Consider the following 12249-nt stretch of genomic DNA (forward strand, 5'->3'; position numbering starts at 1 on the left):
CTACCCCCGTGGCACTGGGCTCGGAGGAACGGACCTGGCTGTCACCATCCCCAACCCTCGGGTCTCTTTAAAACGCCAACTCCAGCAGGAGGGCTGCGCGCCGGCGGGAGCCGCGGTGGAAAATCCTGTGCTAGGCTTGCCTTGAACCCCGCGCGCCCCGGGGGACGCGTTTGCCGCCAGGGCATATGTTTTCAGTTCTTGCCGAGGCCGACTTGAGAAATTTTCTCTCCCTCCCAGCTTCTCTGTTGCAAACAGCAACCGCAGGGCCGGGGCGGCACAGGATGATAAATGAGCTGCTCTGTCCGTGTGCAGCCAAGGCCCGGGAAGCTGCACCGAGGCAGGCTGCATCCCGACGGGGCATGGGGGGAGACGGGGGGCTTGTGGCGCCTCCGGAGAGGCCGGGGAGCTGAGCGGAGGGTTGGTGTTTTGGGGCAGGGTGAGGAGGGGGGGTCTGGCCCTGCTGAGCTCTGGTCCTTGAATGCAGCACGTTGTTTTCTCGCCCATCTGTGGAGCAGGCGGGAGAGCATCTGTTGGCCGTGCTCGAAGGGTGGGCTGAGCCGGCGGCTGCATCTCCCCTGGGGAGCTCAGGCTGGGCAGCCGGGGGCAGCCCGAGCCCCTGCTCCCCAGGGAAAACGAAGAAGCAGCAAAGGATGCACGGATGTGGTGAAGCATTCCCTGACCCGGTGCTGGCGCCCGGGGTCATGGACCCCATCCTGCCCAGATGTCCCCTTCCCACCTGGGAAAAGGGGTGACACTGAGAGGCCACATGCACCTTTAAAGAACATCTGAGTCATGTCCACTGCGACACGCTCAGCCCTCCCAACGCCCTCGGTGCATAGAGCAACCGCCACATCAGGCCTATAAATAAATAAAATATAACGAGGCCCTGCTGTCTTCTGGAAACCCCTGAAAAAAAGCCCTGCGGAGCTAGTTCTCCCAAGGTATCGTGTTCCCCGCTTTGTGGGTCGCCTCCCACCTCCCCCCCTTGCTTCTTTATTGCCGGAGCCATCTGCATGGAAACTAGAGCCGGGTCCCCGAAGAGCCCTCCTGCCCCCTGCCCGCGCTCCAGCTGATGTCACACAATCTGTTTGATCTCACGACCAGTTGCCGGGGAGCGCTGGACGCTGTCACCCTGCGGTCTGGGTGGGAGATGACATCAAGTGTTGGTCAACCCAAGGGGGGGGGGGGGGGGATGCAGCTGGGGTGCCCCGAGGGCCAGGATCGTGCTCGCACCCCCTGATGATGAGGAACGGGGATGGTGTGGCTTCTCCGCATCAGCCGGGTGGCCCGACACGTGGCTCGGGTGTTCAGCGCGCGGTCCCTCTGTCCCTCTGTCCCCGTGTCCTATTGCAATTACCAACCTTGCCTCTTTGGCTTTGAACCTGCGCAGCACCCTCCTTCAGCCGGACAGGCTCAGGCTTTGCAAGGACAGGACTGAGGATGTTGCAGTGGCTTGTGACGAACTCAAACTCACCAGTACTGCCGGGCGCAGGCTTCCTCCTAAAATGACCACTTGAAAAATATCCCTACAGCTACTAATATATATTTTTTTAATCGGGAGAGCTGTGCCGAGCCAGTGGGCATGCTGACTAGATGCTCGGGCGGTTAATAAGTCAGGTTTAATTGTGGCTGGACCTCGGTACAGTTTGCACTTCCGCGGTGCCTATTGTCCAAGGACAGCAAAGTGCTTTACAAGCATTAAATCTTATCGCAGGCTGCAAGGCAGGTAAGGATATACCGGGATTATTGCATGCGTCGCTGAAACGCGGCCAACTCCGGCTGGGAACACATCAGCTATTTACCAGTGAGTGGCAAAACGATGCAGCATTTTAGGACCGAGCGGGAAATAGAATCTGGTATTGAACTGGAACAGCAGCAGGACTTTTAAAATGTGAAATAAATTACAGGGGCTGATCGTCGGTCGGGACACTGAGTTAAGGGCTGGTGGGCAACGCTGTGAAGGGCAGGGACGTGGCCGGTGCTTTCGGGGAAGCGCCGTGGGATCCGTCCTGCCGGTGTTTACACGGACACGGTGGTGGCTTTTCCATGCTGCTTTGGGGAGGGGGAGCCGCACAAAGGGCACGCCGTGGCGTGGGGAGGGGGCCGCGGGTGGAAGAGCGGTGATGGAGGGGGAGGGAACAACGCGTGGAGGCCCTCTGGGGGGGTTGGGGTGCGAATCCCCGCGTGGGGCCGGTTCTAAACCACCCGCCCGGGGTGGGTTTGTAAATCTCTTCCCCCCCCCCCCCCCCGCGTGGGGTCCCGTCGCACCCCCCCGCCGCGGCTGCCGCCGTTCCCAGCCGGGCTGGCGGCGGGCGGGCGGGCGGGTGCGGGGTGGGGGGGCGGCAGGGACTCGTTCCTCCCCCCGGCTCCCCCCTCGCAGGCAGGTCGCGGCGGGGGGGCCGGGGAGGAGCCGGGCCGGGGGCGCCGGGGCCGGGAGGCGGCGGGCAGCCGCCCTTCCTCCGCGCCGCCAGCGGGACCCAAACTTTCGCACCGAACTTTTTATTATTCTTTTTTTTTTTTTTTAAATTATTCTTTGGGGATATTTTTGGTTGGGTTTGGGGTTTGTTGTGGTTTTTTTTTTTTTTTTTCCTTCTCTCCTTGCCTTCTCGGCGGCGGGAGGAGGCGGGCGGCAGCGGCGGGGGGGGGGGAGAAGGGGGGGGAAGCGCTTTGCAAACCCGCCCCCCGAGCCTGCGTGTCCGGCGGAGCCGCGGGATGAGCCGGGGGCGGCGATGAGCTCGGCGGGGCCGGGGGCGGCGGCGGCGGCGGCGGCGCCGCTCCTCTCCCGCAAACAGCGGCTGATGGCCGCGCTGGCGGCCGGCGAACCGGCGGTGGCGGGTGGTCCCGGGGCTCCGCAACCCCCGGCCCCTCCGCTTTGCTGTTTTATTTGCGGCGGCGGCATCAGTCGCGGTAAAGAGCTAAAGCTTCAAGTGCGACCCCCCCGCGACCACCGACCCTTCTTCCCTTTCCTCCAGCACCAGGAACCGGCGCCCGGCGCCCGCGCCGTCTCGGCGGAGGGCTGCGCCCTGGTCTGCGCCGTCTGCCGCTGCTTCCTGGGCGAGCAGTGGGACTCCTTCGAGCGCAGCCGCACGCCGGTGGAGAAGCGCATGTACTGGCTCAAACGGCCCCATCAGTGCGAGGCGGCGGCGGCGGCTGCGGCGGCGGCGGCGGGGGGAACCGGGCTGCGCAGGGGGGCCACGGGCTGGGACCCCGCCGCGCCGCCCCGCCGCCCCGCCGGCCACGAGGAGGAGGAGGAGGAGGAGGAGGAGGAGGAGGAGGAGGAGGAGGAGGAGGAGGAAGAAGGGCCGGCAGCCGGTTCTGACCTCTCCGAGCTCTCCGACGCCGAACCCCTTTCGGAGCCCGAAGGGGCGGGGGGCGCGGCGCGGACCCCCCCGGTGGCGGCGGGGGGCAAGAGGGGGCCGCCCTGCTGCTCCTCGGAGGACAGCGAGATCAACATCACCAGCGAGGAGGAGGAGGAGGAGGAGGAAGGCAGCGAGCGGCCCGCTTGGGCATCGGGCACCGCTTGCTACATCTGCGGCAGCCCCTTGTCACCCACCACCCAACACCGCGTCCACGTGCAGAAGCAGGAGAAGACCTCACCGGCACCCTTCTTCCCCTTCCTCTGGCTGCACAGCCCCCCGCCGGGTGCCCAGCCCCTCTCGCCCACCGGCAGCACCCTGGTGTGTCCCTGCTGCTTCGCCTCCCTCATGCAGCAGTGGCAAAGCTTCGAGCTGGCCAACGTGCCCGTGCTGCAGCGGCTCTACGTGGTGCCCCTCAACGCCGGTGCCATGCCCGCCAAGGGCCGGCGAGGGATGAAGGAGGATGGAGCGGGCGCCCCGCCGGCACCCGAGGCTTGCTACCTCTGCGGGGAGGAGTGCGGCAAGGAGGCAAGGCCGGTGGCGGCCAAGATCACCAACGGCAACGCGAAGAGCACCATGCATTTCCCCTTCCTCAGCCTCCTGCCTTGCCCGCCCAGCGCCAAGGGGCTGAACAAGCACTGGGAGGTGAGCAGCTGCCGCAAGTGCTTCGGGGTCTTGCAGGACCTGTGGGCCATGTACAGGGCCTGCCACAACGAGGAGCTCATCACCTCGGTGCAGAGCTTCCTGGGGAGGTACCACCAGGTCTTCTCTGCCGGTGACCCCGGCGGCCTGGCCGGCCACCCTGCTGTCAAGCCCGGTCCCACCTCCGTCTGCTACATCTGCGGGGCCGAGCTGGGAGCCGGCAAAGAGTTCCAGCTTAACGTCAACCCGCCGGGACGATTTGGGGAGAAGGAACCTTTTTTCCCCTTCCTGACGGTCTACCCGCCTGCCCCGCGGGCCAGACCGGCCGACTCGACTGGGCTGGTGGCCACCTGTGTCCTCTGCTACCATGACCTGCTGGGACAGTGGCTGCAGCATGAGGGCAGGAACTCCCACCACCCTAGCAGCGCCTGGTCCCGGCAATACAAAGTGGAGACCTTCGTCTGCTTCTTCTGCCGGCAGGAGAAGAAGCGATGCCTTGGATTAAAAGCAGTTCAAGTGGCCAGGCTCCCCGTCTTCCTCTACACCCTCCGCGTGGCCAACAGCTTGCTGGTGGATGACGGGAAGCAGCTGACCATCGGCGCCTGTGCCGAGTGCGGTGCCGTGGTCCTGGCTGGCAAGAGCATGACCCCGCCGGAGCTGCTGGCGGCGGCACCCCCGGCTCTCCTCCCCAAGGTAAGGCGTTTGGCCTGGACCCCACCCCTCCCCTCCTGGCATTTCCCACTTCTGGCGTCAAGGAGGAGGAGGAGCGGTGACATAGATGGATGCTCTCCTTTTGGGTCTGGTCCCTGGGGATGAACATTAATGGATGGGGTGCCTTTAGCAATGAACTTTTGGAGCTGTCAAGCCGCAAAGGAAAGGATGAAAATCCTTCCAAGAGGTGGGGAGAGCCAAGACCTGTCCTGTTGCAGAAGCGTGTATCTGTGTTATTGGTGCCTGCTGGCTCGCAGCCCTGCGTGAGGGAGGTGGGGGCCAGCACGGAGGAAATCCTGATCCCGTACCGCTCGCCGTCAAGGGTGATCAGAGGTGCCGAAGGGGAGGGAGGGCTGCCTGGCCTGCCCACCGCAGCAGCATCCTCGGGAAGCTCGAAGGAGCGCGTGGCCTCTGCTGCCATGGGAAACTTCCCAAGTTATATCTGGCTTTATAAGGTGCTTTAATCAAAGGATTTCCCCTTGGAGAAACCCCAGCCCTTCCCGCAGCCGGGGGGCTGATGTGTAGGCTCGGGGCTGGGTGCCCCCCACCTGCGCTGCTCTGGTTATCCTGCGGCAAGGGTCCCCCGGGCAGCGTCGTCCCTGGCCTCCAGCCCCCTGTGCCCCCCAAGCCGCTGCGATGGAGCCCTGCAGCCCCGAAGGGTGTCGTGGGTGTCATCGCCCAGGTGCTGCCAGTTTCCCGGGTTGCTCTTTTCCGTACCTCCTGCCGGGGTTACGCAGGGTGCTTCAGGGGCATCACCCAGAAAGCAGCACGGCAGAGCCAAGGTTTAGTCGTCACAAGCTCGCTTTTCTCATGGGATGGGGAAATAACTGCTTTTACCCCCCGATTTCCAGCTTGCAGGGAGCGTGCTGGAGAGCCGCCGCTCTGTATCTGCAAACCAGGCCCCAGGCTGGGCTCTGTAAAATGCCGGCACCCTAAATCCCCGAGTTCATTTTCAAAGCCTTTTGGCTCCGTTTGTAGCCAGAACCCTGCGGCTCTCCGAAGCGCTGGCATTTTCTTTAGAAATGTAAACCAGCCCTTCCAAGACAGCGCTCCTTTTCTCTCCGTTTGCTCTCCCTTGGCTGGTTACAAATATAATTTTCCATTCAGCCGTGCCGGCTCCTGAGCTGGGGAGGGGGGGACACGACGCTGCTTGGAAAGGCACCAGGCAGTAGCTGCACGCACCGGAGGGTCGGTGCGCAGCGCCGGTGCGGAGAGTGCCAGGATGGCACGGGAGGTTGGGTTGGCACCGGTGATGGGAATCCTCTGGAAGCCATTGCTTTCGGGTGGTTTCCCCCAGGCTCCGTCGGGCCGAGCCGGACAGTCCCGACATCGTTGCAGGTCATTCGTGGATGCAGATGATTTATTTTCAGGCTCGCCTACACAGGAGCCTGCTTCCAGCCAACACAACTTGCTGTGTGCGGAGGGGTCTGAGGCGGTGGAGACTTACTGGATGTTGGACCTGGTGCGGGGCTGCATGGGTTGCGATGCCCATGTGGTCACAGCTATGCTGTCCGTCTGTCTGTCCCCTTGGTCTGTTGGCATTTGCAAGGTGCTGGAGCCCTTAGCGACTGGTGTCCGCAGAGGAATCGAGAGGCAAGCGAGCATCCTCCGGTGCTAACGCAGGGGTTGATGCTGTGGTGATGCTCCAGCAGAGCCCAGATGGGTGCAGCTGGTGAGGAGGGTGGCATCCGCGAGCCCACAGCCAGTGTTTCACACCTCTGCCCTGTTAGTGTCCCCTGGCCATGCCAATGGGATGTTATAGACAGCAATTCTATCCCAGCTCGGATGCCAGTGTTGGGTGCTCGGGGGTGCTTCCTGCAGGGTTTGTTAGTGCCCCCCCAGAGCCTGGCATTTCTCAGACACGGCAGTCCTCATCCCCGCTGGCCCCAGCCCCAAACTCCCACTTGGGCTCTTGCCTGCAGCCCCGTCTCTGACCCGAACAGCTCTGAAAAGCTTTTGTGTGGGGCTATGAAAGGCAGAGGGGGAGGAGGAGGACGTGGAGGGTGTCCCGGGGAAGGGATGCTATTCAGTTCCTCCCTCTTGTTCCCGGGTTTGCTAATGAGCAAATTAAGCTGCTACAACGGGCAGGGTGGCAGGAGGCAAGGCAGAGCTCTTGCACCGGGGAGCTGTCTGGGGAGACCACAGCCGGCCTAGGGAGCACTGTGCTTTGCTGGGCTCTGCCATGTCCTGGTGGTGACTCTGCCTGGCCAGAAGGTCCTCTTGCCTTTTTCCTCCCCATCTGCACACACTTCCCATCAGGCTGGGATCTCAAAGACATCAAGGTTATTTAAAACATGGCTTAATCCTTGGGTAGGGTGCTTGGCTAATTTAACTGTACGCTTATTGAGCCACGCTGCCTGCTGGGAGTCACCCCGGATGAGCCTTTCACCCTTGTGTGACACCCAGGTCCCTGTTCAAATGGGACCAGGCAGGAGGGAGTAAGCCCGAGGGGTTAAAACTGTCTCCCCATTCCTCCTTGCAGCTCTGCAACTTCATTTTTTGAATGTACGTGCTTTTCCACACACCCAGGATTGACACCCCCCCCCCCCCCCCCCGGCATGTAGGGCTGGTGATTTGTTGCTGTCCTGCCTGCAGGTGTTTGACCCAGATGGCTCAAAGTTTGAGGCACCAGGTAAATGCACAAAATTCCACCAGACACCCCCACATCCCCCTCTCTTGGCAGGGTAACAACAGCAGGAGGGGCTTATGCCCTCTCTATAACAGCTTGGAGGTGCTAATGAGGGAATCCCACATCTGAGGCTCATCAGGAGGGCGGAAGCTCCGGTATTTTGGGTGGGGTGGTGCCTCTGCTGCTGGTTTCGTTTGGGGAGTGGTGGGGTAGGTGATGCTCTGTGGAGGTGTGGTGCTGCCTGTGGTCCTGCCTGCTGCAGGAGGGTCTCCTGGAGGTGAGCTCTGTAGGCAGAGGGGCTGCTGCAGAAACACCACTGTTGTTGGCTTGTGTGGGGTTTGTGTTCTCCCACCAAGAAAAAATGGCACTGCTGAGCTTTGGTAAGGGTACCCTGGCATGGGTGTCCTTTGGCTTGTCCCCCTTGGTCCCCTCCAAGGCATGCAGGTGTGCACCATGTGTGTTTTCTTTCCAGCTGTGTTGCTTGCAAAGGGGACCTGTGCCGATCTAAGCACCCATCAGTGCAGGGCTCCTGAGTTTGGGGTGGCTGCTGCCACCAGGTATGATGTCTTGTCCTCTTGATCTGGTGAAACCCACTGCATCCCAGCGTTGAGCCCCTGCTGCTGGCCGGGAGAAGCTGGCTCCCTGGGGCACTGCGGGACAGGCGGCTGCTGCGAGCGGAGCAGGTGTTGAGGCTGATTGCTTTGAATAAACCATAAAACGCCCAAGCTTGGCCTGTGTCCAGAGGCGATGCTGACCCGCGTCCCGGGCCGGCCGTGCCTGCTGAAGGGGCCTCTGGGGCCACCCCTTGAGCCCTCCTGCCCTCTCTAAAGAGGCAAAGCGCGGTGTTGCTGGCAGTCCCAGGTCAAGGGCTGCTTGTGCTTGACCTAGCTGGGGTTTTCTGTGCTTGCTCCGATCCTTTCTCTCTGTCAGCACTGGGAAAAGCGTCCCCCGCCTTTCCGACTTTTCCCATCTTCGCCTGCCACTGCTCTCGCTGCAGTTATGTCCCTGTAAAAGTGAGCTCTGTTGGTTTTGGGTTCCCCCCGCATGCAACTTTCTGCAGATACATTCAGATTTCTGGGAAGCTCTCAAATCCCTCCGTAACTCGAGCAAAGCTGTTCAAGTTTCCTTTGGGTGCCCCACGGCACCGTGTAGAATTTGCAGCTGGTGTCATCCCGCTCCTTGGGAGGGCCGAGCACTTGCTGCTGTGTCTCCAGCCCTGTCCTCAGGCTGGTTCCTGAGCATCGCCCAGTGTTTTCCATGTCCCGTTCCTGCTTTGTGGGGGTCCCTTGGGTCTCACTGCATGGGGCTGTGCCTGGCGGGGCGCAGTCAGACTCATGGGACCGAGTCCGCTGCATTTATTGCTTGGCAGTGACGGTGTTAGCTCAGCTGGGGATTTGGCCCCTTTTTTTCAGGTTACAAGCTCCAAAGGTCACGCTGCATTTCCAAAACGCTGCGTTGAGCTTACAGCTGTTGTTGGGCATTTTCTCTTTGCCTTTTGAAAAAGGTTTTGGGCAAACATCAAAGAGTTCTTGTGCTCTTGACTAAACCTCGTCCCACTGATGCTGAGCAGCAGCAGAAACTACGGGATGCAACAAAAGCAAACCCAGGAGGTGGAGGGTGATGCCTGACCCTCTTCCTGCATTGCACCGGGCCATATTCCTGGTGCAGGTATGGATATTTGGGTGTATCGCAGCATGAGACATAAGAAGCCTGTGCAGGAAGGGTCCCAGGTCATGGCTGGACAGGCAGGACCTCTGTCTTGTTTGCATCTTTTATTAATTTTGAAGAAAACAGAAAACCTTCTGGCGACTGGCAGTGTTTTGGGTGGTTGCACTTTCTCTGCCAAGCTGATGGCTCCTCCATGCATCCCAAGCCCAGGCTTCATGTGTGGGCTCTGGAGGGGTGGCATGAGCTGCATCAGGCTTCTGCTTGTCCCTTAGACATGAGGGAGGAGCAGTGTCTGTCTCACTCATCTCAAGTTTTCAGCTTCCAGCTCGGGTAGGCTTTGGTGGTAATATCTGTGCTTGTGCCAATTTTTGCCATCGCTAATTCTAGCAGATGTAGAGCAAAATCAGGCCAGGGTATTTTAAGCCAACTTCATTGGGATAAACCTGGTTTGTTTGCAGCATATGTCTATGTAAAGATGTTTTTAGCGAGGCTTACATTGCCTTTCAGTAAAGCAGCTTCCTCCGCAGTGCCTGCTGCGGCTAACACCGACTGGGTCTGGCATTTTTCGGATGAGATCTCAATCCCGACACGGAGGTGGCAATATAATCATGATATGACTTCATGTCTTGGGGCACGGCATCCCGTAGGATCGTGTTCCCAGATGGCAAACAAAGAAACAACACGAGAAAAATGTGCCGCTTGCTTTTTCCTGCCGATGAGGTCAGGGTGGGTTTGGTATGTACCCAGCCAGGCTGGAAACCTGCACCCCTCCATCCCTCCTCATTCTCATCTGCCACTTAGGTTGTTTAAAAGTCACCCCATGGGCTGGTGGCTCTTCCCCCCGGGGTCTCCGGCCAGGGGTGCATGTCCTTCAACTGTGGCGGAGGGGGGAACAGCAAAGGGGCCTTTTGCTTTGGCCAGGCTGACCTTGCTGTACCAGCTGTCCAAAATACCAGGGCTCCCGCGCCATTGCCAGCCGCCGTGTCCTCCAGACCTTGTGCTGACTCCACAGCTCACCAGCTGGCTGCTATATATTTATTTTTTACCCACCCCCCGCCTCTTGCCTTTTCTCTGCCTTTCCCAAAAGCAGCAGCGGAGGACAGGCAGCCCGAGTGCTGCCTCTCTTCTGCAGGCACCTGCCAAAAACACTGGCCTGAAATGTGTGCTGCCCAGGAAACCCTGCCTGCACCCCCTACTCCCCGAAATATCCCCCACAGCCTCCCTGGGGAGAGGAACTGGCTCCGCTCAGGACCCCTGCAGTGAAAATGCTTTCGCAACCACTGGAGCATCTTGCAGCAGCCTCCCTGTCGGCGCCTCGTACGAAGCTACGGCCAAGTCGGGAGGTGGGGTAGAGGGACGGACGGCTCTGGCTGTTGCGGACAGACAGATGTTTTGTCCAGATACTTGGCCTTTCTCAGCTGTCCGGAAAGCACGGTCACAGAGGGCAGCCCAGGATGCTCGTCGGACGCTTCCCAGCGAGGAGGAACCTCCCCGCAGTAGCAGTGTGGGTGCCTGATTTTGCAACCGTGCCAGTGATGGCAGGAGCTGGCTTTTCACTGACCTCTGCCCCTTGGTGCTCAAGCTAGGTCCTGTGCCAACACCCCCGCTGTCATCGTCCTTGGGTGCTGAGCCGGGGCCGAGGAGATGTCTTAATCTCCTGAGCAGGTTTTGGGGACCTGGGAGGTTTTGGGACTGCATGGGCACAGAGCACAGCTGGTTTGCTGGGAGCCTTGTTGGCTGCGATGGGTGTCCACTGTGCCCTGGGTCTGTCCCCATGCTGGTTTTGGGTGGGGGGGATCTGTTTGCTCCCTACCGGCATGCACTGCTCAGAGAAGGGTGCTCCCTGGCTCCCCAGAAAGGGCTGTTGTCCAAACAGCTCCTGTGCTGCTGGGCAGCATCTGGCCAGATGTTGTTCTTCCTCCCTGCAGCAAAAGGCCTGTGCTGCACGCTGGCATCCTGGGCTTGAAGGGGTGGTATGGAAATGTCCCTCTGTGTTGGGGGGGACGCTGCCCTTCTTGGGGACTGCGAGTTTGGCGGCTTGGGAGGGACTTTGCAGGGGTAAATCCAGGAGGGTGGTGGGGCAGGAGCACCCTGTTGCGTGGGGAGCAGGGTGGGAGCTTGAGAAGGAGCCACCAGAGCTTGGCTGGTGGTGGCAGGTTCCCAGCCACGCTGGGCTTTCCCCCGACGTGAGCAGCTGGTGATGGGAGCCCTTCCAGCGGCACAATCCTCCCGGGCCCCGGCCCAGGGCTCTGACAGCTCCGGGTACCCCGCCGCCAAGGCGGGCAGCAGCAGCACCTCGAGCGTGCCTTGGCTCCTTGCAGAGCCGATGCTGCACGTTGGCAGGTGCTAGCCCAGCTTTCAGGGATGTGGTGCTGCTTCTTACTTGTACCCCTGTTTGCAAAAAGCATTGCTCCCAGCCATCAGAGAGCATGGTTTCCCTCCCTGTGCTGTGGAGAGGATGCCGGAGCCGTGGTGCCAGCCAGTTTGCTCCCAGTGCTGGGTGAGCAGCTGCTCTGGTGTGGTGCCGGTGGCCCCGCCAGCCTCTCCCCCCTCTCCAGCCACTCCAGCACACGCGAGCCTTGCTGCAGCATGGCTGGATAAACAGCCTCGTGCAGCTGGCCTGGCCTTGGCATGATGTTTTTCTCCCCCCGCATCTTGAGAAGCTGAGTCGGGAGGAAGGCGACAGCTCTGGGAGGGAGTTTTGGCTGGGCTGGGCGGAGAAGGACATTACCTGGGTGCACTTTGCAGCCTGGCATGAATATGATGCTGCTTCTTTATTTTCCTTATTTTCCTCCCCACCTTCCACGTTAGTGCAAGTGCTGCCGGGCTTTAGTAGCTCTCGGGAGACTGAAGTCATCTGTTTACCCGTGGAGCTGGCGTGCTCGGAGCAGCAGCTGCCCCGGCTTTCCTCCTCTAACCTGCTGGCCCGCGGCGAGGTGCCTGTGCCGAGCGTGCTGTGACCTGCACCGGGGCAGAGCGAGCGCAGCGGCTGCCCCGGGCTGCCTCGCATCGCACGCCAGCCGGCGGCACAGGCGAAACGGGGCTGCCTTGCCGCAGGTGTGGGAGCTCCCTCCAGCCGGAGAACTGACAAGACTCTCTGTTTCGGTGCCTATATACAGGCACCAGTGCTGGATGGGCCATTCCCAGTTGCAGCGGGGACCCACTGCAGGATTTACCAGGGCTTATTCAAGCCCTTGCACACAAACTCAGGAAATCACTGTCTGGCCTGCTGCTGCCTCTTCC

The 12249-nt window shown here is 60.9% G+C and overlaps 1 protein-coding gene across 2 annotated transcripts in view; it reads left to right on the forward strand.

Moving 5' to 3' along the window:
* Positions 1-2674: 2674 nt before the first annotated feature.
* The window catches only part of GSE1 (Gse1 coiled-coil protein), a 103223-nt gene continuing 93648 nt past the window's right edge, over positions 2675-12249 (forward strand). Inside the window, exon 1 of one of the 2 annotated variants that reach the window (XM_075101222.1) lies at positions 2675-4691. In XM_075101222.1, the coding sequence (XP_074957323.1) occupies positions 2730-4691 (1962 nt within the window). In that variant the 5' untranslated portion in view covers positions 2675-2729. The remainder of the gene's footprint in view (positions 4692-12249) is intronic. The other variant, XM_075101223.1, reaches the window with a different exon arrangement.

Source organism: Phalacrocorax aristotelis, chromosome 8 (assembly GCF_949628215.1).
Source record: "Phalacrocorax aristotelis chromosome 8, bGulAri2.1, whole genome shotgun sequence".
NCBI lineage: Eukaryota > Metazoa > Chordata > Aves > Suliformes > Phalacrocoracidae > Phalacrocorax > Phalacrocorax aristotelis.